Source organism: Sus scrofa, chromosome 1, assembly GCF_054392235.1.
Source record: "Sus scrofa isolate SSC_HxYL_T2T_F1_AM1 chromosome 1, Sscrofa_HxYL_maternal_Yorkshire_Landrace_v2.0, whole genome shotgun sequence".
Classification (NCBI taxonomy): Eukaryota; Metazoa; Chordata; class Mammalia; order Artiodactyla; family Suidae; genus Sus; species Sus scrofa.
In genome coordinates, this window is record NC_139383.1 from 131,756,333 (window position 1) to 131,781,970 (window position 25,638).

A 25,638-nucleotide genomic window follows, 5' to 3' on the forward strand; every position below is an offset into this window, starting at 1 on the left:
ACGTCTGCGACCTACACTACAGCTCACAGCAATGCCAGATCCTCAACCCACTGAGCAAGGCCAGGGATCAAACCCGCAACCTCATGGTTCCTAGTCGGATTCGTTAACCACTGAGCCACAACGGGAACTCCTACCTAGGAAAATTCTATTTATTTTCTAACTTTTGTCTGGTTGCTGCCTCCTAAGTCAAGCCAACTCTCACTCCTTTCTTTTCTGGTCTCCCTAGACCCAAGAACACCTCTCTCGCTGCACTCATTACTCTACACTGGATCAGTTTTTTCTTAATCTGTTTCCACCATTACTTCATCAACTCCTTGAGCATCAAACCCTATGTGTTCCCAATGCATAGCCTCAGAGCCTAGAGGAGGGGCAGGAGAGGGAAGAGAAATAATAAAAGTAGCTGACATGTATGAGCACCCCCTGACCAAGCATTGTTCTTAGCACATTACACAGAGTAATTTTTTTGGTGGGGAGGGCTCCTAAGAGGCCAATTTCATGGTAAAACTGAGGTAACAGAAAGGTTAAGAACTTGCAAATCCATTCACAAACCTACTAAGTGAAGAAGCCCCAGGGATCTTGGACAGTATAGACCATTTGGTCTATAGCCTTTCTAGAGTAGTAGCAACAAACTTTCTCTGCCAAGGGCCAGATGGTAAATATTTTAGGTTTTGTGGGCTATTCATACTCAGTCACAACTACTCAGCTCTCCCACTGCAGTGCAAAAGCAGCCATAACCCATATAGCTGTGTTCCAGCAAGAGCTTCTTTTACAAAAACAGATGGCAAGTCTGATTAGGTCTGTAGGCCAGTTTGTTCATTTAGAAATTCAATAAATGTCCATCAAATTAAATCAGATCTAACAATGTTGGAAACCAAAACCATCTTCTTGCCCTCAAATGATTCCCTCATCTTATCTTAAAGCTATCAGCAGCTGCAGCCTTTAAGACATTATTTGACCAGCAAATCCACTATAGGCACTCAATAACCAGAGGTAGAATTGAAATGAATGGGATGGAAATGGGGCTCCAAGGCTGATCTTTGTGCTAAACTCCCACCCCTCAACTCTACCTCAAGAGGCTGTTGAATCTTAGCTAGATGACCCTGCCCCCAGCACTGACTTCCCACAAAGAGACAACCTTTACTTCTAAGAAGATAAACTACTCCAAAGCTCCCTCTGTACCTCCAACTCTTACATGGCCTCCATCTCAGGTATCTGCTGTTATCAGTATAAAAATAATATTACTTGAAATCAGCAGGCGAACAGAAAAGGCTTCCACACTTAAGTGGGCCATAGGTCTGAGCCTAAGCAGTGAAGACCTCCTAGTATTCCAGAATGTTGTTCTATAGCACTCATGAGCACTGCTCTAACATAGATCTTTTTACATAAGTAATATCATAATCAGAGAAAAATGGATATTGAAAAAAGCATGAAAAGAGAAGCTTAATGAATTGTGAACTTCTTAAGGGCAGGAAGCGTGTATTACTCACGTTTGCCTAGCCAGAAAACCTGGCATAGAGCAGAATAGGAAATGTCTGATTAATGAATGAATGAATTTAATGAAGTCAAAAATCTAGATAATTTTTTTGTCTTTTTTTTAGGGCTGTACCCGTGGCATATGGAGGTGCTGGGGGTCAAATCTGAGTTGCAGCTGTCAGCCTACACCACAGCCACAGCAACTCAGAATCCAAGCCATGTCTTCGACCTACACCACAGCTCATGGCAACGTCGGATCCTTAACCCACTGAGCAAGGCCAGGGATCAAACCTGCGTCCTCATGGATACTAGTCGGATTAATTACCACTGGGCCACGATGAGAACTCCAGGAATCTAGATAATTAAGTTTGCCAATACACACACACACACGCTCTCCAAATTACTTCAAGCATGCTTCAGGATCAGTGAAATCCCTGCGGACATTGGAAACTTTCCAGCTCTGAGTGAGGGAACAACCCACAACCTGGCTTTCTCCAGCAGACTCACCATCTTGAGTGTTTGGACTCAGGATTTGGGTCTTGAGTTCCTGCAGGCTGATTCCCAGACACTGGCAGACCTCCTCAGGGCTATAGGGCTCAGGGTGAAGCGTATCCTCTGTGATCAACAGCATTTCTTCCAAACTGACCCCGAGTTTGGCCTGCACCTCCTCCAGCCGCAGCACTTTGTCCCACTGCAAGCTTCTGTGCTTCGCCAGGAGCTGCAAGTTCAAACCAAGAGAATGGTCAGTTTCCATTTCAGAAATTGATATGTATGCACTATTTGAACGAACCAAATTCAACTTCAAGCTTTTTTTTTTTTTTCATTCAGCCTATCTACATTTCCCACCAATGCCTAAAAGTGCACGTTGAGCTCAGATGTTTCATATTAAACATGCTTGTATGACACTCACAGACTAGTTAAGTATTTTTTCTAAGAAAACTAATCCCCCACTGATTTTTTTTTGCCTCTCACCACTTTCCCTCAGGACTATTTCTTAGAATAATTTTGTTCTTTTATCTCTATTCAGTTCATCCTTAATACACCACTCTCAGTAAAGTCCACAGAGAACTACTGCAATCTCACCTGAATTGGGTCCTGAGATAGACATCATAGGCCCAATTTCATTAGAGCACTTCCTGTTTACCACATGCCTCTTTGAAATGGCTAATGAATTTAAGTATCTGGGCATTTGGAGTCATGTCCCAGATTTTAAATGAAAACCTCACTGGTGACCTCATAAAAAAACCACTCTGTTAGGTCTTTGTAGTAGTAGAGCTATATGTTTCTCTACCCTCAAGAAAAGAGTTTCACTTCCAAATGCATCCTGAGGCACTCCCTCAACACACTGGAGAGGGTTAGGAATAAAACAAACTTTGTAACTAGGTCCACTCATGGTAACTGCAGTCTAGAATATGTGTCCCTCCTTCTCCTCAACCTCTGACTTAGCCCTTCAGAGCAGGTGACAGTCAAAACTGAAAATACCTCTCACCCTGAGGTCTATAAAATTCATTCTCAGGATATGAGGATCACAGGTGTGGACAGGGCAAACAGCAAAAAGAAGCAGGCAAAAGAGAGGGAAATGTGCATCTGATTTATTCTTCTATTATGCGGATGATTTGATTTTCTTTCTTTTTGACAGGAAGCAGGATTTACCAAAAGACCATTGTACTTTGGTCGGGGCCACTCACTTCTGAAGAATGTTAATCACAGTTTTCTTATATTCATTAATCTTCTCTTTAAAACTCTGGCTCTTACATTTGAAAGGAGTTAATGATTTTAAAGCAGAACTGAGGAAAGAGACAATACAATTAAATTTTTCTGTTCAATTATTTCACAGAACATGGTGCCATTTTTAAAACAAGGGCATAAGCTAAGATCTTTCTTCTGACCTTGTTTGCTTAGCACATTTAGTTAATGTTTATTAGCACTGCAGGCTTGACACTTCCATAGACTGACTCATTCATTCATTCATTTAACTTATTCATTCATGGTCCATATTCCAATGTATTCCAAAAAAAAAAAAAAAACTTGAGAAAACTTATAAGGACACACAAAAAAGAAAACCATACAATATATTTGTTTTATACAGAAATGAATGATCTCCTAGAATGATGCCTTCTTGAAACAGAGACCCAAATCCAACTGAGATAAGCAATAAAGCTAACAGAAATAATTCACACTTGTATTGTGCTGTATGATTAAAAATACACTCTTCATCTTTGACAACTCTATGAGATAGGTATTATTACTCTATTTAAGAGATGAGAGTGACTTGCCCAAAGTCACCTAACTAGTAAGAACTGAGTTGGAAATTGAACCTGGGACCCACAGTCACATTCTCAATGGGCTATCATTGATATCTATGTCACACTTCTCATATTGGTGAAAAGCAGCACTCAAGTCTTAGAAATGTGTTTCTAAACACAAACTAAGATTTGTGTTGGAAGTGAATAGTCCAGTGTTTTAAAACTTTGATAAATGGGTTCCTTCTAAAATAAGAAGGTAGCCATTCCCATCATGGCTCAGTGGTTAATGAACCCGACTAATATCCATGAGGATACAGGTTCGATCTGTGGCCTTGCTCAGTGGGTTAAGGGTCTGGCATTGCCATGAGCTGTGGTGCAGGTCACAGACTTGGCTTGGATCCCGTGTTACTGTGGTTGTGGTGTAGGCCAGCAACTACAGCTCTGATTTGACCCCTAGCCTGGGAACCTCCATATACCGTGAGTGTGGCCCTAAAAAGACAAAAAATTTAAAATAAAAAAATAAAATAAGGTAAAGGAGAAAAAACAAAGAATGGGCTCGCAGTGGTGAGAGTGCTCTCTTCCTAAGAACATTTCAATAAACGCATCTCATCCCAGATCCCTGGCCAGGCTTGAACAAGTCCCACTGCCTCAGGCCCCTGACCCCAGGAAACTGGCCCAGGATTGTGTGGGCACAAAGTCTTTAAGGGATTCCTGAGGCCCATAAAGTTGTGTTCAAAGGCAGCCTCCCTTTATGCTTTTGTTCTATGAACAGAGGCACCAACATTCACTCCAGTGATAGATACCCCAGTTCACACTTGGGTCCCCTTAACTCTCAGCAAGAGGGTCCACACAGGCAATTTGGTGTGTATTTCAATTAAGGATGAAATCTACCACATGCCCTCAACGACAGCTGCACAGCCGTCTCTGAAGAGAGCACTACACTGTGGGAGTAAAAGAGGAAAGCCACATAAGCCCTTTGAAATTTGGCTCAGGAAACAGAAAGATGACTTGCAGATGAGCGAAGTGGGTGGGTAAGATCTGCTGCCCAAAGACAGACCTTCAAGAGAGAATCTGCTGCTCACAGCCCTGGTGCCTGGTCTACTTCACATTTGTGAAGCAGGGCTAGGGGTCAAGATCATTCTGTGACCAGTTCCTCACTCAGCAGCAGGCTGGGGATAGAAGAGAAAGTGGTTCTCAGTCAACATCCACCACTTTCTGTTCACCACTGTGAACATCGGGTGTTTATCAGACACCGTACCTGGAAGATTCCTGAGCCTGGCTGATGCTCTGTGGAAAAAACAGGCTGAGAATACTCTGTCCACAGTCATGGTAAGAGGCAGATAAATAGTGCTAGGATCCTACCTTAGGCTGGTTTCTCTTGGAATCAGGCCCTGAGACAAGTATTTGGTGGGGGAGGGTGATGCCAAGAAGTGTCAGTAGAGGGGTAGAAAATGAGACAAGAAGAGAAGCCAATGCGAGGTGCAATGACTTGGGAGGTGAACCTGGACCTGCTGGGCCCTCCAGGACCTGTGTGTATAAAGCTCGGATGTGTCCTACTCCTAGGCAAGAAAGATCAGATATGGAGCCACTAAATCTTATCATTGGTAAGGGGCTGATTCCAAGGGGCTTAGCTCCCTAGACTTGTATACGTCCCAGTGCAAACTCAGCACTCTGCTGCAGCTAGAAAACATCCTGTCAGAGAGGGTCACTGGGGCTTCTAATAAGAGGGCGTGGGAGGAGAGTGCAAAGATGTGGACCCTCCCTCAGGAGCATGTCTGTCAGAATCCAACTCTCTCTGACTTTCTCATCACATTTTGCAGGGTTAGCAAATCAACAGGGAAAGCAGCAATTTTTTCTCCTTACCAGGTCAGCAAAGAATAACATTTCTAATCCCTTCTTTGACAAGTTGCATTCTGCACAACAAAAGCAGTTGCACTGTTATTGTTTCTGGTTCTATAAATCACACATACTTATTTTTTTAATTTGAAAAAAAATACATGACAATTTGAAGTTTAACAACAATTACAACATAAAATAACTTATCTATAATCATCCCAATGAGATAACCACTATCTCCCAGCAGGTAACCATATTATTATACATTTTATATGCATTCCTTTTGCATACCTACACATAGTCTGATACAATGGGATCATACTTAACTGTTTTTACTGTGCATACTTGGTGTGTGTGTGTGTGTGTGAGGGGGGGGGGGTACTTATTTCCCTGTTACCTGCTTCTAACCACATAGAGCCATTCCCTGGTCTAGAACCATCATGGACACACTCACAACATTGACTTTTCCCCCAGTGTTAGCCATTCCCTCTTCTCCATACTAGTTTGCAGGCCAGAGAATACATCTGAAGAAACCTGACAACTGTGCAGAATAGCTCTACCACAATCTTCACTGCACCCCTGGCACAGCCGGCCTTTTTCTAAGGCGTCCTGAGCATCTTGTGCTCTGATCTCACCCACACCCCACTCTTCAGGGGCACAATGGAAACAGCAGGGGTGGTAAATGGGGACCCCTGCTGGCTACCTCACATAATACGATGATAATAAAAGTACTTAGAACCTTGCCTGGCCCAGAAGAGGCATTCTGAGGGTCAAGCTTCCTGACCATTCCACCTTCCCCTCCCTCTCTAGCTAGGGCTCTCCCACCTGACACCTTTCCCTATGCCTTCAAACATATGCATGTTTTCCTGTCTTCAAATTCCTATTCCTACTAAAAACTACTGCTCTTCATTTCTCCTTCTCATTTATTGTCCAACATCTAGAACCAGCGACCCCTAGTCACTGCTTCTGGGACCTCAGTGAACACTCTAACTATTGAATATGTCCTCCAAAGGTCCTTCTTATCTCTAAAACCACTTCGAAACCCACAGGAATTCACTCAGTTCTCTTATTTGTTAATGAATCAGTGGCTTCTGGCACTTTTCACTATGTACCTTCTTCAAATTCCCTGTATAATTGGCCTCTGTAGCACTGAATTTTCCTGGTTTCCCTTTCACCACTCTGGTCCTTACATTTCCATCCAGCAGTTTTCTCCCTTTATTATTATCAGAGCCATCTTCCAAGTTTAACCCCTGGCCTTCTGCTCTTTCTCTTGCCTCAGTAAACTGAACTTAGTCCTTGGTTTCAACTATTATCTCAAAACAAATACACCCATGGAGGAGTTCCTGTTCTGCCTCAAGCAGTAATGAAGCTGACTAGCATCCATGAGGATGCAGGTTCAATCCCTGGCCTCGCTCAGTAAGCTGCAGTATAGATCGCAGATACGGCTTGGATCTGGCATTGCTGTGGCTATGGTGTAGGCCAGCAGCTGCAGCTCTGATTAGACCCCTAGCCTGGGAACCTCCATATGCCAGGGGTTGGACCCTAAAAAGAAAATAAGAGAGGGAGGGAAGGAGGGAGAGAGGGAGGGAGGGAGGAAGGGAGGGAGGGAAAGAGGAAGGAGGGAGGGAAAGAGGAAGGAGGGAGGGGAAAAGGAAGGAAGGAAGGAAGGAAGAGAAAATCCCATGGAGAGGTACATCACTCCCACTTTCCTATCACCTCCCATCCTGCCTTCCCCATATCATCAGTGGAAGCACTATGCTTCCCACCCATCATTCCAGCCTAAAACTATAGCCCATTTTGACTTAACACTTAGCTTTCACTTATGCATGTCTGCATGCAATGCATGTTCACTGCACTGAATAAGGTACTCACGGCTCTTGACTGCATGGAGCTCACAGTCTACCTGAGAATACAGGTATCAGGTAATAATTATACTGTGAAGAACTTACTCCATTTGTGATAAACTGCTGTAATAGAAAAATACACAATGTGGCAAGAGCATGTAACACAATGGATATGGGGAGGGTGGTCAGGTAAAACTTCTTCAGAATAATGACATTTAGGCCAAAAGGAAGAGTAAAAACCCAATCATAGAGACTTATACCTGACCCTTTTCTAGGTTCAGTCATAGTTCCTTTCATATGCCTCACTTCTACCCCATCCCCAAAGACAATTTAAGACCCACTTCTCTTCAACCAGGCAAAAGTCCTGCTGCCAGATTAATATTTCTAAAATACCTTTCTAATAACATTAGAGGCTCCCCACTGCTTCCGGGACCAAGCCTGGGGGATCCTCAGCACAGTACTGAAGGCCATGCAACAACCTGGTTCTGCTAAACACATCAGTGGGCTTTCATGCTCTGCCCTGCAGCTGGGACGCACCATCCTCTGGGAATGCTCCACACCAGCATCTTGGCAGAGTGAGCTCCACTGAATCAATAGGCTGAGTACAACTGGCTACATTCCTAGAGATTTGGTTTTTCTCCACTCAAATTCAAGGAAACTGCAGAAGTCCTGAGAAAATTATACCCACTTCTCCTCACCAGACAGAGAATAAGCTCCATATTGACCACTAAGTGGCAGGAGCTAAAAAACAGGATGAGTGATGGCCCCTGACCAGACAGGCTCTGTAAAAAATTACACTGTAAATTTTCCTTGAAGCGTCAGAGAACCACATGAAACTCTCTCCTTCATTGCTTCACATGGTGCCACAAGGAGCTCAGGGTATGTAAAATACAAGAGCATAATTTCTCCTCCCTTTTTGTCTTCCCATAATACTTATTATCAGCATCACACACTTTATCCCTCAATGTAATTAAGGGTTACTCTGTTTCATAGACATTAAAAATTTATGGAAAAGTTTAAGCCAATGAATATGTGTAAAATATAAAAAATGTTGTGCTCATTAAAGATTTCTGGCTACTTTTTTCACTTAAGAACATAAAAATGTGCTTCATTTAAAAGTATCATTTATGCAAGAAAATAATAATAAATCTCTATTGTGTTTGCTTTGAAATATTTTATTTATTTACTTATTTTTTACAAGTCATATAACTACATGAAACATTTTAAATTTGAGTTCAAATGCCTCTATAAGACTCTGACTTTTAATGGATCTGCACCAATTAGCCTGGAGAAGCTATTGGAAAGAGCAGACCAGGGACAAAGAGAGAGAAAGGAAACTTAAGAACAGAAAAAACTATCACCCTTAAAGCAAAACAAAGAATGTATATCTATGTATAGTGGGTCACTTTGTTGTACAGCAGAAACTGACAGAGCACTGTAAATCAACTCTAATAAAAAAAATTAAAAAGAAAATCATCTTTAGCGATTTAGTGTACATTCCTGTACTAAGTAGATACCAAAGGTACTCATTTTCAAAAAGGGAGCTTAGGGAAATAGGAAGACAGGAGAAATAAATATTATTTATTACATTTTGCCATGTGGAGCCAACCTAATCTGCCTCACTTCAAAACTACTCTGATTTGTCATTTTGCCACTGCCACTTCATTTTTATTGTCTGAAAGCAGAAAATTTGCTCAGATTAAGACAGGTTTCTTTACTTTTTTATGTGGGAGTTATTTCCTGATTTAATGAGATCATTTCCAAACAAAAATTATATTTATTCATACGTTGTTGAAAATGAAGGATTGTAAGGAAAATATGCTTAGCAGAATTCCAGCCTATATTCCTGAGGCAAGAGCATATTCGTAACATCAAGAGTTACCTGTGTTGCCCATGTTAGTAGTTTTATCTTTATTTCCCTTTTGCATATAACCTTGGATTCTAGTGATTTTGCAGTAACATGATTTAGAAAACATACTCCATCTTGATAAAATCTTTCACTTTTCTTCTTCCCATATTTTAAGAGAGAAAAATCCAAAGTACTTAAAATAATGTGTTTTATCGACATCACTTGGGAGGAGTATGTGACAAAAAGCCAAACTCAGATGCCAATTTCACTGAAAAAACTACCGCTAAAATACATATAGAGTTACACAGTTTAACTCAGAAGACAGCCTCAAGAACAAAGGGTTCTGCAATGGATTAAGGTTTTCAGCTACTGCTTCCAAAATTGAAACCCTTTTTCTAATTAACTCTCAAAAGACATCTCCCCTTCACCACCCCCCACCCCTGACATTCTGACAACTTTCACTACTTGCATCTTTAGAAAAGAGCAGTTACAATATGAACATATTTCACCTATCTCATATTCGTTTTGGCTTACCTATGGATCTCAGAGATGACAGCTAATTTCGTGATAAAACTTTGAAAACAATATTGTGTATGTTTGAGGTCTCCTCAGGAAGGCAGCACTTACTCATCAATCTCAAAAAGTCAACAAAAATAAGTCCTTAAACAAATAAGACGTTAATTTCTTCCATCTCTTGAAAGAGGAAGCTTGCCATAAGGGGGAAAAAAGTTCACTGAAGCCTTTGACATTGAAAAGGTTTCTGCACTACTTCTCATACATGCCCTGATCAGAAGAGTTTAATATTGAAACATTTCTTTTACATAACTTTTAAAAATCATCTAAATAAGTAAATTACAAATTTAAAACATTTAAATCATGATTAAAAAAAAAAAAAACTTTAACCCCAAAATTTTCCAGAAAAAAAAAAAAAAAACTTTTATTTTTTGGTTCATCCTATCTCTACTGTTCCCAACTTCACAACTTCAGAGGGAGTGAGGGGCAAAGTGTAAATCAGTCAAAAGAAATAACTCTGGGAGTTCCTGTCATGGCACAGCAGAAACGAATCTGACTAGGAACCATAAGGTTGAGGGTTTGATTCCTGGCCTTGCTCAGTGGGTTAAGGATCTGGCATTGCTGTGAGCTGTGGTATAGGTTGCAGACATGGCTCAGATCCTGCATTGCTGTAGCTCTGCATAGGTTGGCAGTAACAGCTCCAGTTGAGACCCCTAGCCTGAGAACCTCCATATGTCATGGGTGCAGCCACAAAAAAGGAATAATTCCACCTTACACAGCTCCATGGTAGTCAGACCAGTCCTGGGCACTCAATATACACTTGTAAGACATTGTGAAACTGAACAAAATAGAGCAGGGCAGGTAACATGGGGAGTAGTTATTCATTTATTCAACACATGTTTACCCAGTGCCTACTTCAGCCTAAGCACAATACCAAGTACTATAGATATACAAGTTAACAAGAAGGACAGTCTTGGCTCACAGATGAAATCAAGTCAAAAAGAGGAGGTATTAAATGTCTATGGTAAGTATCATACTTGAGAGGTACAAGTGCTATGATTTACAAAGGGAGCCCTAACTTAGTTGGGGAGTATGGAAATCACGAAGGCCTTCCTGAGGGACATTTAGGCTCACATCCACAGACGGTGGGGGAAAGAGCATTCTGGGCATGTGCAAAGTCCCTGTGGTGAGAACCAGCATCAAACACCATGGCTGAAGTATAACGGACTGTGTGATGCTGGATCTTGCAGTGCTCTCCAGGAGGTGATGAGGACTTTTCTACTTCATTCCAATGAAATAGAAAGCTTTTGAAAGGTATTAAGCAGAGGAATTAACTGTATAATATTTAATACCTCTGCTTAATACTTATTTCATATTTAAATTTTTAAACCATCATTCTATCAGCTATTTGAAGGATGACTGGGAGAAAACACAGTGGAGGCGCCTGAACCAGCTTCTACCCTCCAGCTCCCAGCTTCAGTTCCCTCCAAATTTCAAATCATAGCATGTGCCATTCTAGATCTTCCATAAGATTTAGTTTCTGTGACACTTTTTGGAGCACCTGTTTACATACCACCTGATGTATGTACTAACCATTTCCCCCTAAGGTGAGGGGGTTTCATATCCCCCTACCCTTAATTCTCTAGCCTCTACTCTCTCTAGTCTTCTGTCCTATACCCTTTTGTATATCTTCATGATTAAGTGTACAACAGGTAGAGAGAGGATTAAGATGGTGGAATAGAAGGACTGGCGCTCAACTTCTCTGCTAAATACAACAAAATTTACAACCAAATGTTGAGCAATCTTCAACCAAATGGACCAAAAACATTCAAAAAGATATCCTACTCCAGAAGACAAAGAGGAGGCTACATCAAGAGTTAGAAGGGGCAATTACACAATATAAGCAACCCCATACCACCCAGGTGGAAAGCCCCACAGACTGGAAAGTAACTGTGTAACAGAGACTCACCTATATGAGTGAGAGTTCTGAGCCACACATCAAAACTCCATGCATGGGGATCTGGCACTGGGAGAAAGCCCTCAGAGCAGCTGGGATTGAAGCCCAGTGGGGCTTGTGTTCATGAGCTCCATGGTACTGGGGGAAACAGAGACCCCATTCTTAAAAGGCTCACACAGACTTTCACATGCACTGGGTCCCAGGGTAAAGAAATGTCTCCATAGGAATCTGGGTCAAACCTGACTGCAGTTCTTGGAGGACATCCTGGGATAACAGGAGTGAACATGGCTTGTTGTGGAAGAAGGACATTGGAAGAAAAGCTCTTGGGAATATTCAGCAGCATGCCTTTCTCTGGAGGTGGCCATTTGGAGAAAATCTGACCCCACTTATAAGCACTGAGAAGCCCCAGGCCAAACAACAATCCAGGTGGGATCACAGCCCCACCCATCAGTAAACAGGCTGCCTAAAATCCCCCCAGGAACAGAGCTGCCCCCTAATCTCATCCAGAGACAAATCCCCACCCACCATAAGGAAAGAATCAGCTCTGACTACCAGTGGGCAGGAATCAGCCCCTCCATCAGGAAGCCTACACCAAGCCCCTTACCAACTTTAGCCACAGGGGGGCAGACACCAGAAGTAAGAGAGGCTACAACTCTATTATCTATAAAAAGGTCACCACACCAAAAACCTATAAAAATGAAAAGACAGAGGACTATAACTCAGATGAGGGAGAAAGGAAAAACCCCAGAAAATCAGCTAAGTCATCAGGAGATTCTCAGCCTCCAGGAAAAAGACATTAGACTGTTGATGCTGAAGATGATGCAAGACATTGGAAATAAACTGGAGGCAAAGATGGATAACTTACAGGAAACACTGAGCAAAGAGATACAAGATATAAAACTTAAACAAGAAGAGATGCAAAATACAATAACGGAAATAAAAAATTCATTAAAAGCAGCCAATAGCATAATCCAGGAGGCAGAAGAATTAATAAGTGAGGTGGAGGACAGATTAGTGGAAATCACAGATGCAGAACAGAAAAGAGAAAAAAGATTGAAAACAAATGAAGAGAGTGTCAGAGAACTCTGGGACAATGTTAAACGCACCAACGTCCATTTTATGGGGTGCCAGAAGGAGAAGAGAGAGAGAAGGGGACATAAAAAATATTCAAAGAGATAATAGGTCTAAACATCCCTAACATGGGAAAGGAACCACTCACTCAAATCCAGGAAGCACAATGAGTACCATATAAAATAAACCCAAGGAGGAACACCCCAAGACACATTAATCAAACAGACCAAAATTAAAGACCAAGAGAAAATATTGAAAGCTCCTATGGAAAAGAAACAAATAACATACAAGGGAACCCCGATAAGGTTATTGGCAGATTTTTCAGCAGAAAATCTCCAGGCCAGAAGGGAGTGGCATAATATACTTAACATGATGTAAAAGAGAAAACCTCCAACCAAGATTACTTTACCCAGCAAAGCTCTCATTCAGACTTGAAGGAGAAATCACAAGATTCACAGACAAGCAAAAGCTAAGAGAATTCAGCAACACTAAACCAGCTTTACAACAAATAAAAAAGGAAGTTCTCTAGACAGAAAAGGCCACAACCATAAACAAAAATTCCAAGAATGGAAAGGCTCAAAAGTAAAAGTCTATATACAGTAAAGATACGAAATCATCCATGCACAATTATGCCACCAAAATCAGAAATCATGAGACGAGGAGGGTACAAATGTAGGACACTGGAGTTGCACTTGCAATTAAGAGACCAACAACTTAAAACAATCTCTCATATATATGGACTCTTACATCAAAATGTCAGAGTAAATGCAAAATAAAAATAAACAATTGATACACAAACAAATACGAAAAATCAACTTGAACACAACACTAAAGAGAGTCATCAAACCACAAAAGGAGAGAACAAGAGAAAAAGGGAAGAAAAAAGAGAAACAAAAACAAATCCAAAACAGTTAATAAAATGGCAATAAGAACATACATATCAATAATTACCTTAAATGTGAATGGACTAAATGCCCCAACCAAAAGACATAGATTGGCTGAATGGATACAAAAACAAGACCCATATATATGCTGTCTTCAAGAGACCACGTCACTTCCAGGGACATATACAAATTGAAAGTGAGAGGATGGAAGAAAATATGCCACACAAACGGGAATCAAAAGAAAGCTGGAGTAGCAATGCTTGTATCAGACAAAATAGACTTTAAAATGAAGAATATTTTAAGGGACAAGGAAGGTCACTACCTAATGATCAAAGGATCAATCCAAGAAGAAGATATAACAATTTTAAATGTCTACACATCCAACATAGGTTCGCCACAATATATAAGGCAACTGCTAACAAACTTACAAGGAGAAATCAATGATAACACAATAATAGTGGGAGACTTTAACACTGCACTTACAACAAAGGACAGAACAACCAGACAGAAAATCAATAAGGAAACAGACCCTGAATGAAGCATTAGACCAGATGGCCTTAATATATATTTATAGGACATTTCATCCAAAGGCAGCATAATACATATTCTTCTCAGGTGCACATGGAACATTCGCTAAGATTGACCACATCCTGGGCTACAAATCCAACCTCAGTAACTTTAAGAAAATTGAAATCATATCAAGCATCTTTTCCAACCACAACACTATATGACTGGAAATGAACAATAAGAAAAAAACTGCAAAAAACACAAGCACATGGAGACTCAACAACATGCTACTAAACAACTAATGAAACACCAAAGAAATCAAAGAAGTTAAAAAATACCTAGAAGCAAATGACAATAAAGATATGACACTCCAAAACCAATGGGATGCAGCAAAAGCCATTCTAAGAGGAAAGTTTATAGCAATACAATCCCACCTCAGGAAACAAGAAAAAGCTCAAATATACAAGCTAACTTTACATCTAAAGCAGCTAGAGAGAGAACAGACAAGACATAAAGTTGACAGAAGGAAAGAAATCATAAAGATCAGAGCAGAAATCAATGAAACAGAAATGAAGAAAGCCATAGAAAAGATCAGTGAAATGAAAAGCTGGTTCTTTGAAAAGATCAACAAAATTGATGAACCCCTAGCCAGACTTATCAAGAAAAAAAGAGAGAGGACTCAAATCAATAAAATTAGAAATGAAAAAAGAGAAGTAACAAAGGACATCACAGAAATACAAAGGATCTTAAGAGACTACTATATGCAACTACACACCAATAAAACGGAAAACCTAGAAGAAATGGACAAATTATTAGAAAAGTACAATCTTCTAAGACTAAACCAAGATGAAATAGAAAAGATGAATGGACCCATCACAAGAACTGAAATTGAAACTGTGATTTAAAAACTTCCAACAAACTAAAGTCCAGGACCAGATGGCTTCATAGGAGAATTCTATCAAACATTTAGAGAAGAGCTAACACCTCTCCTTCTGAAACTATCCCAAAAAATTGCAGAGGAAGGAGCACTCCCAAACTCATTCAATGAGGCCACCATCATCCTGATACCAAAACCAGACAAAGACACCACAAAAAAATAAAATTACAGGCCAATTTCACTGATGAACATCGATGCAAAAATCCTCAACAAAATACTAGCAAACCAAATCCAACAATACATCAAAAGGATTGTACATCATGATCAAGTGGGATTTATCCCAGAGATGCAAGGATTCTTCAATATCTGCAAATCCATCAGTGTGATACACCACATTAACAAACTGAAGATTAAAAACCATATGATCCTCTCAATGGATGCAGAAAATGCCTTTGACAAAATCCAACACCCATTTCTGATAAAAACCCTTCAGAAAGTGGGCATAGAGGGAGCCTACCTCAACATAATAAAAGCCATATATGACAAACCCACAGCGAACATCATTCTCAATGGTGAAAAGCTAAAAGAATTCCCACTGAGATCAGGAACAAGGCAAGGATGTCTGCTCTCACCACTAGTATTCAACATAGTTTTGAAAGTCCTAGCCACAGCAAAGAAGTAAAAGAAATAAAAGGAATTCAAATTGGAAAGGAAGAAGTAAAACTATCACTATTTGCAGATGACATGATACTATACCTAGAGAATCCTAAAGACTCTACCAGAAAACTGGTAGAGCTCATCAATTAGGTTAGTAAAGTCACAGGATACAAAATTAATACACAGAAATGATGGCATTTCTATATACTAATAACGAAATATCAGAAAGAGAAGTTACTGAAGCAATTCTGTTTACCATTGCATCCAAAAGAATAAAATACCTAGGAATAAACCTACCTAAAGAGACAAAAGACCTGTACACTGAAAACTGTAAGACACTGATGAAAGAAATCAAAGATGACACAAATAGATGGAAAGACATACCATGTTCTTGGACTGGAAGAGTCAGTATTATCAAAATGACTATACTACCCAAGGCAATATACAGCTTCAATGCAATCCCTATCAAATTACCAAGGACGTTTTTCACAGAATGAAAAAAATATTTTAAAGTTTGTTTGGAAGCACAAAAGACCCAGAATAGCCAAAAACATCCTGAGAAAGAAAAATGGAGCTGGAGGAATCAGGCGCCCGCACTTCAGACTATACTACAAAGTAACAATCATCAAAACCATATGGTACTGGTACAGGAGTTCCCGTCGTGGCGCAGTGGTTAACGAATCCGACTAGGAACCATGACGTTGCGGGTTTGGTCCCTGCCCTTGCTCAGTGGGTTAACGATCTGGCGTTGCCGTGAGCTGTGGTGTAGATTGCAGACGCGGCTCGGATCCTGCATTGCTGTGGCCCTGGCGTAGGCCGGTGGCTACAGCTCCGATTCAACCCCTAGCCTGGGAACTTCCATATGCCACGGGAGCGGCCCAAGAAATAGCAACAACAACAACAACAAAAAAAGACAAAAAGACAAAAGACAAAAGACAAAAAAAAAAAAAAAAAAACATATGGTACTGGTACAAAGATAGAAATACTGATCAGTGAAATGGGATAGAAAGCCCAGAATTAAACCCACACACCTAAAGCCAAATAATCTATGACAAAGGAGACAAGAATATACAATAGAGAAAAGACAGCCTATTCAATAAATGGTGCTGGGAAAACTGGACAGCCACATGGAAAAGAATGAAATTAGAACACCCCCTAACACCATACAAAAAAATAAACTCCAAACGGATTAAAGATCTAGATATAAGACCAGATACTATAAAACTCTCAGAGGAAAACATAGGCCAAACACTCTCTGACATAAATCACAGCAATATCTTCTCAGATCCACCTCTTAGAGTGATGACAGTAAAAACAAAAATAAACAAATGGGACTTAATCAAATTTAAAAGTTTCTGCACAGCAAAGGAAACCCTAAACAAAACAGAACAACAACAACAAAAAAAAAAAAAAAACACAGAATGGGAAAAAATATTTGCAAATGAATCGACTGACAAGGGATTAATCTCCAAAATTGATAAACATCTCCTACCACTCAATACCAAAAAAACAAACCCCATCAAAAAATGGGCAGAAGATATAAACAGAAAATTCTCCAAAGAAGACATACAGATGGCTAAAAAACACATGAACAGATGTTCAATATCATTCATTATTAGAGAAATGCAAATCAAAATCACTATGAGATACTGCCTTACACCAGCCAGAAAGGCCATCATCAAAGAGTCTACAAACGATAAGTGCTGGAGAAGGTGTGGAGAAAAGGGAACCCTAGTACACTGTTGGTGGCATTGCAAACTGGTGCAACCACTGTGGAAAGCAGTATTGAGATTCCTCAGAAAACTAAAAATAGAACTACCATTTGATCCAGCCACCCCACTCCTGGGCATCTAACCTGACTCGAAAAGACACATGTACTCCAATGTTCATTGCAACACTCTACACAATAGCCAAGACATGAAAACAACCTAAATGTCCACTGACAGAGGAGTGGATCAAGATGTGGTACATATACACAATGGAATATTTTTCAGCCATTAAAAGGAACGAAATACTGGCATTTTTAGCAACATAGATGGACCTAGAAATTATCATGCCAAGTGAAGTCAGTCAGACAATGAGACACCAACATCAAATGCTTTCACTGACATGTGGAGTCTGAAAAAAGGACACGATGAACTTCTTTGCAGAACAGATACTGACTCACAGACTTTGAAAAACTTATGGTTTCCAAAGGAGACAGCTTGGGGGTAGGGGGGATGTGCTGGGGTTTGGGGATGGAAATCCTATAAAATTGGATTGTTATCATCATTGTACAACTATAAATGTAATAAATTCATTGAGTAATAAAAAAATTTAAAAAAAATAAAAGTGTAAAACAGTATTCAGTGAATACTTCTTCAGTAGATTTAAGGCCTGACTGGCAAGTGTCTTCTCAACTGTGGAACAGAGAACGCCAAGACTCCCCTCTGGTTTGTGTTTCCCTAGTAACACCAAGCCTGTATTTTTAGAGGGACCAGTGATGGCCATGACAAAACTGCTGCATGTGAGAGGACCAAGGGTCGATGCTATCATCACTTTTGTTGAAGAAACAAGATCAGTTATGGTTACTTCCTATCAATCATCTCCAACTATCTTTCTCCATCCATAGACCTAACCCATTCCATCATCACAGATAGAAGATGAGCTGTCCTCTTCTCCCCAGTGCCACCCTAGAAGACTCAACTGTGAAGTTCGTATAGCTCCCAAATAACTAGGAGTTGCAGCGCACACCTAGAGGTTTTTATCTCCTGAGATGGAATCAAATTGCTCTGTACCAAAAAACTTTAATTGGAACATTGCTGTAGTCAGAATGTTGTCCTAAATTTTAAGGAAGGAGACAATGGAAAACAAAGAGAAAAAGAACAAGAGGAAGCTGACTTCAAGTTTCACTAGTTTGCCAAGTTCATACCTTTGCAGCCAGCCGACACTCCATCACCCTGATATTGAAATGAGAAGTTGCTGCCTTGTTCATTTCCACACAGCTGTTGGCAATTACAAACACTGCTCCACTTGGAAGCTTCACATCAGTTGCCCTCAGAGGACTAAATTCTATCAACTTGGCCTATTGGGAAAAAATTGACAGGTGAGATATAATGTATTAGAATTCAGAAAATGTTTAACCATTTATGCATTTATTCACCTTAGTAAAAATTTTTTTCCAAAAATACATTCATTAGTTCATTCATTCATTCATTCAAATACTATTTATTAACTTCCAGACACTATATTAGGCACTGGATATACAAGAGTGGACAAGGTAGACACTGTCCCTCCCCTTATAGAGATTACAATCTAGTGGGAAAGGCAGTCAAGTAGTCAGTACATTGCCGGGTTGTATTACAATGGTTGCAAAGCATGGGGAGCTATAAGGACATATAGCTGCAGCACCTGATCAGATATAGCCTAGAATAGGCTCCTCTGAAAAAAAGGGAACTCTAAACTGAGTCTTAAATGAAGAGTAAGAGTACAACAGTAGGTTTCTTTACCCAAATAAGACGTCAAGAAGAGGAAAGAATATACACAAGTTTAGAGATGAAAAACAACATGACGTGTTAACTGAGTTTGAGGTGTTGAACCTTAGCTGGAGCTTAGAGTTTAAAGAGTGAGGAGTAGTGAGAGGATAGGATGGATGGAGGATGCAAAGTTGGGGTCACGTCATAGAGTGCTTTGCCAACCCGAAGAATTTCCACTTTGGTCAGACTCTATAGCTAACTTTCATTAACGACAGGACAGGATTCTGACTCTGCTTGTCAGGTCTCATCCTAAACACCCAGAGTATTTTCTTAGCATTGAACCATATCTCCTCATGCCTCCTGATTCTACCTTAGGGAAATCAACAACATATACTCTTCATAAGAAATCCAGGTATTCTTGGCAAATAGCCATATCTGTAAGAATCTGTAAGAATCTGATGGAAAACTACAAAAAGATTTTAAAGAAATGTCTGTTTCTATTTTGGAAATGGACAATTTATGGCAACTACCAAAACCTCTGCTCTGCCCATGGGAACTGATAGCCAAAGGGAAGTATATTGACTAAGGAATTCATTCCTGGCTTCCTTTCAGCATTCTTCTCCCCACCACTAAAGCCCAAAGATGTTGACAGAGGAAAATGATACCAAAAGAGTAAATTATAAAAAGAGGGGTTGTGAATATATGTGGTAAGAGAACTAACATTTGGGTTTAAAACCAACAAGAGATTATGAAAATGCCATGAGATGAAGTGATTTGGGATAAGAGCAGGAAAAGAGGTCTCAATTACTAGGCAGTGAAAAAATCTCACCCTAACAATGAATTCAAAGGAGAAAAAAAAATTTAGACACAAGAGAAAAACAGACCTGAGGTGTGATTCTGGAAGCTTAAGGCAGAGGTGATCAACCTGAAACAGTAGGTGAACTGGTGATAGCCCTGAATGACTAAGCAGCTGAGAAATACCATCCTACAATAGAGACTAATAAATAGGCCGCCCAGAAAGAAGCATTCTGGAGATCTCTCAAGGCCCCCCTCTCTGTGTGAACTCTTACTAGTTGATATTTCCAAATAGTTCAGGGCCACCTACAGTTCCTTCTTCTGCAAGAAATGATATGGACTGGTCCATCCCTCCACCTTCAGTGCCTATGTAGCGCTCGCTCTTGGCACAGATTTCCGCAAGTTCCACCTGGAAAAGTAAAAATTGATTTGCACTGTGAGTACAGTCACAATCTATTGCTCATTCATTTCCTATTCCAGACATCACAGAGGGGTTTGAATTCCAGTGCAACTCTGATCAACTGATAGTAGCTGCCTACAGCACTGGGTTAACAAGAACTCCAAGACTACTACTGAGTTAAATAGGAAAATATACCAAGATCAACCAATGTCTGCTATGGGATGGAATGAGATATTGATTGTGCAGGTCACACATAGTCTCATCCCTCAGTATTCACAGATTTGTTCCAGGACCCACAAGATACCAAAAGCCATGCATGGTCAAGTTCCTTGTATAACATGGCAAAGTACTTGCATATAACTATGCAACCTATGCACATTCGCTGGTATATTTTAGATCATCTCTAGATCACTTATACCTAATACAATGTAAATACCCTGTAAAGGCTTGTAAATACAATGAGAATGTCATGGAAATAGCTGCTAGTACATGGCAAATTCAAGTTTTTCTTTTTGGAACTTTCTGGAATTTCTTTGGAATATTTTTGATCCACGGTTGGTTGAATCAGCTGATGTGGATCCTGATGAGATAAGGAGGGCCGACTGTATATGCTATCCCTGATAGACTGCACAGGGTAAGCAGTTTCTCCTGTCTTTCTGTTTGTTTCATCTCTCTCCAGACTGGCACCACCAAAAAACCTCACATGGACACTCACTCATTTCTGCCTCAGCTTTCTTTGTCTCGCAACAGTGAACTATTCCATAGTCTCCCCAGAGCCAAAGTGGGGTCATCCAACCTTACTGTCCAGTCCAAAAGTAATGCCTCTGGTATTTCCATTAAAGGTAAGAATCAGAACTAGTGTCATCTCATCAGATACATCTTGCTCCAATCAAGATGAAGAGGCCTGGAGTTCCCGTCGTGGCACAGTGGTTAACGAATCCGACTAGGAACCATGAGGTTGCGGGTTCGGTCCCTGCCCTTGCTCAGTGAGTTAACGATCCGGAGTTGCCATGAGCTGTGGTGTAGGTTGCAGACGCAGCTTGGATCCCGTGTTGCTGTGGCTCTGGCGTAGGCCAGTGGCTACAGCTCTGATTCGACCCCTAGCCTGGGAACCTCCATATGCCACGGGAGCGGCCCAAAGAAATAGCAAAAAGACAAAAAAAAAAAAAAAAAAAAAAAAAAAGATGAAGAGGCCCAATACTCGAACACATTTCTAATCTAAACTGAAAATCCAAGTACCTGTTGAAGAATCTTCAATGGCTTCCTAATGATTAATAAAGTAAGTTCAAATTCCTCAACCCAGCATTTGAAAGCCTTCCAAAATGTGCAACCCACTTGCATATGAAATCATATTACCAACCACTTTTTCCCAATTCTATTTGTCTCTGTGACCATCTCACACATGGATGTAACCTGGTATTATTTCCTGTATTCTGTCATATGAATCCTATTGCCATTCATTATCCAGCTTATTGCCTACCTACTATGGGCAAGTCACTGGAACCTCCCTCCACCATAGATTCTTCCTTAAGTACTATTCCCTCTACAGCATCCTGTTTCTCTGAACTCCTATGAAACAGTCAGTATTGTCCACGTACTCACTGTACTATTGATTCTTTTTTTTTTTTTCTTTCTTTCTTCTAAGACTTGATCCAAGCCTCTATTTGCTCACCTGTTTTCCGGGAAGATCCTTCCAGGGTGATCATTCTGAAGCACTGATGTAATCATCTCTTACCTGTGTGGCTGCCCATGCCTTGATGACCATATTTCTCAGCATGGCACATACTTCTCTAATGACCTATCCCTTGCTCGCATCTCCAGCCTCCTCTCCCTCCACTAAACCCTGTGAACTCTAGGCTCAGACCACTGGAAAAATGCTGTTATTCATCACCCCCTAGTTCCCTCATCTCTCAGTATCTTTAAAAGTGTGATTTTTCCTGTCTTCCTCACTCAGTACTGCTCCTTCCAGCATCCGCCACTAGCCATCAGGATCAACTCAAGCATCACCTCCCCCTGGAGACTTCATCACCACCCAAATGCACACCCCCCCCCCACACACACACACATATTCCCTCCTCTGTGCTCCCTGTATATAACTCTATGCACATTGATGAAACCATGCTTTAAGTATGGATTTCCTTGTGCCTTTATCTACCACTCTATGAGAGCCCATACAATGCCCAGACCACAGCCACTGAACTAATGTGACTGAATCACATAGTGTTTAATCACTTCATGTTTCAATCACATCTATCCCAGAAGAGTGTCAGTCCTGTGAGGAACAGATAAAGTAAGTGCTTCTTTTGTGTCCCCTACCTCATACAATGCCAAGAGCATAGTAAATACTCAATAAACAAATGAGTAAGTAACAGGGACCTGCTGTATAGCACAGAGAAATCTACCCAATACTCTGTGTTGGTCTATATAAGAAAAGAATCTTAAAAATAATGGATATATGTATATGTAGAATTGATTCCCTTTGCGTACACCTGAAGCTAACACAACTTGGTAAGTCAACCATATTCCAATAAAATTTTTAAAATAAACAAAAATTACAAAAAAAAATTTAGAAATACTCCATATACACCTGCTGCTGTCACTTTCTGAGAATAGCTGCCCAAACATCATCTGATAACTCCTGTAAGTGCCATGTTTCTTGTTGATTTCTCTAATGACCTATCCCTTGGTCACATTAACTCTGCCTTGTGACACGAGGTAAGCTTGGTATTTTGACGTAATAGGCATTGTGTGTGGCCTGCTGCACACATGAAAGCCAGCAACCTTCCATAATAGGCACATTAAAAATAAATTAGTAACCAAAAGGTCAAAACACTTGGATTTTAAAATGTGAAGGTACAATGTACCCAGGAGAACAAGCCTCTGCAGGATTCCATGAAGAATAAGGAGACTTGGGTCCCTACATAACCATGCTAGGGGGCCAATGTGAAAAGTCATCTCCCCACAACAGCAATAACAGTCATAGTTACATGGTACTACCTGGAATTATCTCCAAATAACCCTTGGCTTATCCTTATTATATAGATGAGGAAGACAGGACTTGAGAGAGATGACAGACAGCAGGGGAACCAGGATTTGAACTTCATCTGGTGACTCCCAAGTCTTTGTTCTTTTCACACTGGACTTCTGTTATTCCACTACCCCCACCAAATGGAAATGATAAAACCTACTTGTCTCACTACCTCAGAGGGATGCGACATGACAAATGAGACCACCAAAATCTAAGTACTATCACTTATAAGAGGAAATGAAAACATCAAGAAGCATGTACTTATTGTTTTTAAAAGTCTCTGAATGTGTGGTAACACTTTAACAGAAATAGGGTGTTAATAACAGCTTGACAAAATTCAGAAGAACCCCAGAGGTCCCCAGCATCTCTGTGTCACGGAGAGTCCATTTGCAGGCCTGGGGACATCCCCCCACTTTGCTGCTACCCCGCATGCTGAATTCTGACAGATGGATCTCACAACTGCACAGATAATACTTGAGTTCTAAATGTAAGAAGATGAAAAGAAAATGAAGAGAGCTGAAAGATGAAAGAAAGAATGACTCACTTTACAGTCTTCCCAGAATGCATCAGGAATTAGTAATAAATACAGAGGAAAGAAACTAGTACCAGAAGGTTCCAAATCTTGGTTAAAGCCTTAACTCTCCTGCCAACTAACTATGTGACCTTAGAGAGATTGCTTAATTTTTCTGAGTTTCCATTTCTTCATATACCATTTATAACAATAATAGTTTTCATGGTTAGAATTTATTGTCCACATACGATGTGCCAGATACTGTTGCAATTGCTTTGCACGAATTATTTACTTCTCATAATGACCCTATAAGATAGGTATCTCTTCATTCTACAGATAAGGAAACTGAGTGGGTTTATTAGCTGAGACTAGGATAGCAATTACCAAAGCCAAAATTCAAACTCGGAGTTCCCGTCGTGGCGCTGTGGTTAACGAATCCGACTAGGAACCATGAGGTTGCGGGTTCGGTCCCTGCCCTTGCTCAGTGGGTTAACGATCCGGCGTTGCTGTGAGCTGTGGTGTAGGTTGCAGATGCGGCTCGGATCCCGCGTTGCTATGGCTCTGGCGTAGGCCAGTGGCTACAGCTCCGATTCGACCCCTAGCCTGTGAACCTCCATATGCCGCGGGAGCCGCCCAAGAAATAGCAAAAAAGACAAAAAAAAAAAAAAAATTCAAACTCAACTTGTCTATCCTCAGAGTCCATACTCTTAATCATGGCACTGTATTACCTCTCATCCATAACATGGAGTAAAATACCTACCTCCGTGGCTGCGGGATTATTGTGATGATCCAATGAAGTAGATAAAAACATCCCACAAACTCTAGAGACGTATACAACTTTTAATCATATTATTTCTACCTAATGAAAAAGGAAACATTCAATTTACACAAGTGAGTAGCTAAAACCCAAGCCAAATGTAAAAACAGGTATAATTAATCTGGAATTCATGACAATTTCTTAAACTGTTCAGGGAAAGAGAGAACTTCAAAGACTCTGGATACTCCTCAGAGAAACGATTCCACAATAAGAAGTGTGCTAGAGACAAGCAGGAGAGTGTGCCATTTAAAGCACTTCAGTCTAAATTTGGGGAGTAAAAGATGGGAAGAAGCTTGGAACAAAAGGTTTTTTAAATGTCAAACGCTGTTTAAGGAAAAACTTGCATGCTTCTGACAATAAGCACAAATCAGAGCCAGGCCCATAGCCTTAGCCAGAAATGGCAGGACCTGAACTCAGAGAACCATTAATGGAGAGACCATAACAGCAGGAGATGTAAATGGGAGCAGAGAATGCCTGTCATCCTGGGGGATGTGAGGGAGACACGTGTGCCTGCATTGCCCTTTCCGTCTTCAGGGACGCTCGAAATAGAACAATAAAATGTCCCCCAAGGATCATAACCAGGCAGAGTAACACGCAAGGGCACTAAATATTCCATACACACATGAGTTATGTAAAATATCAACAGATTTCATAAGAATAAGAAGGAGCTATCAAAAACATTAATAAAAGTTGGAAAGAAGCCTGTTGGAAGTTAATTTCAAGGATAGACTGAATCAAACTCGGGGACCTGATTTTATTCAGCAAAAGACAAAGTCATCTTTTTCCCTGTCCCTGAAGGATTTGGAGACTTGCTCACTTGTCCTATTTCCCTACCCCACAGAGAGACACACACATACACACACACAACACATGAGAACCCTCAGGCAAGAATACAAAGCTCTACACAAGGGATTCATT

General features: G+C 40.5%; 1 protein-coding gene across 40 annotated transcripts in view; it reads right to left on the minus strand.

Annotated features, from left to right (window-relative positions):
• GALK2 (galactokinase 2) overlaps nucleotides 1–25,638 on the minus strand; it is a 254,112-nt gene that overhangs the window by 132,235 nt on the left and 96,239 nt on the right. For 29 of the 40 annotated variants that reach the window (XR_014811515.1, XM_084970528.1, XM_084970518.1 and 26 more), the window contains 3 exons: nucleotides 20,275–20,373; nucleotides 18,626–18,778; nucleotides 1,981–2,191 (listed from right to left, as the gene is read on the minus strand). Coding sequence is in view for 39 of the 40 variants with exons in the window: in XM_084970528.1 (XP_084826654.1) it covers nucleotides 1,981–2,191; nucleotides 18,626–18,778; nucleotides 20,275–20,373 (463 nt within the window). In the remaining variant the exon portion in view is untranslated. Of the gene's footprint in view, nucleotides 1–1,980; nucleotides 2,192–18,625; nucleotides 18,779–20,274; nucleotides 21,269–21,558; nucleotides 23,865–25,638 lie in introns of those variants that run through there. The other 11 variants (XM_084970577.1, XM_084970575.1, XM_084970546.1 and 8 more) reach the window with 2 other exon arrangements.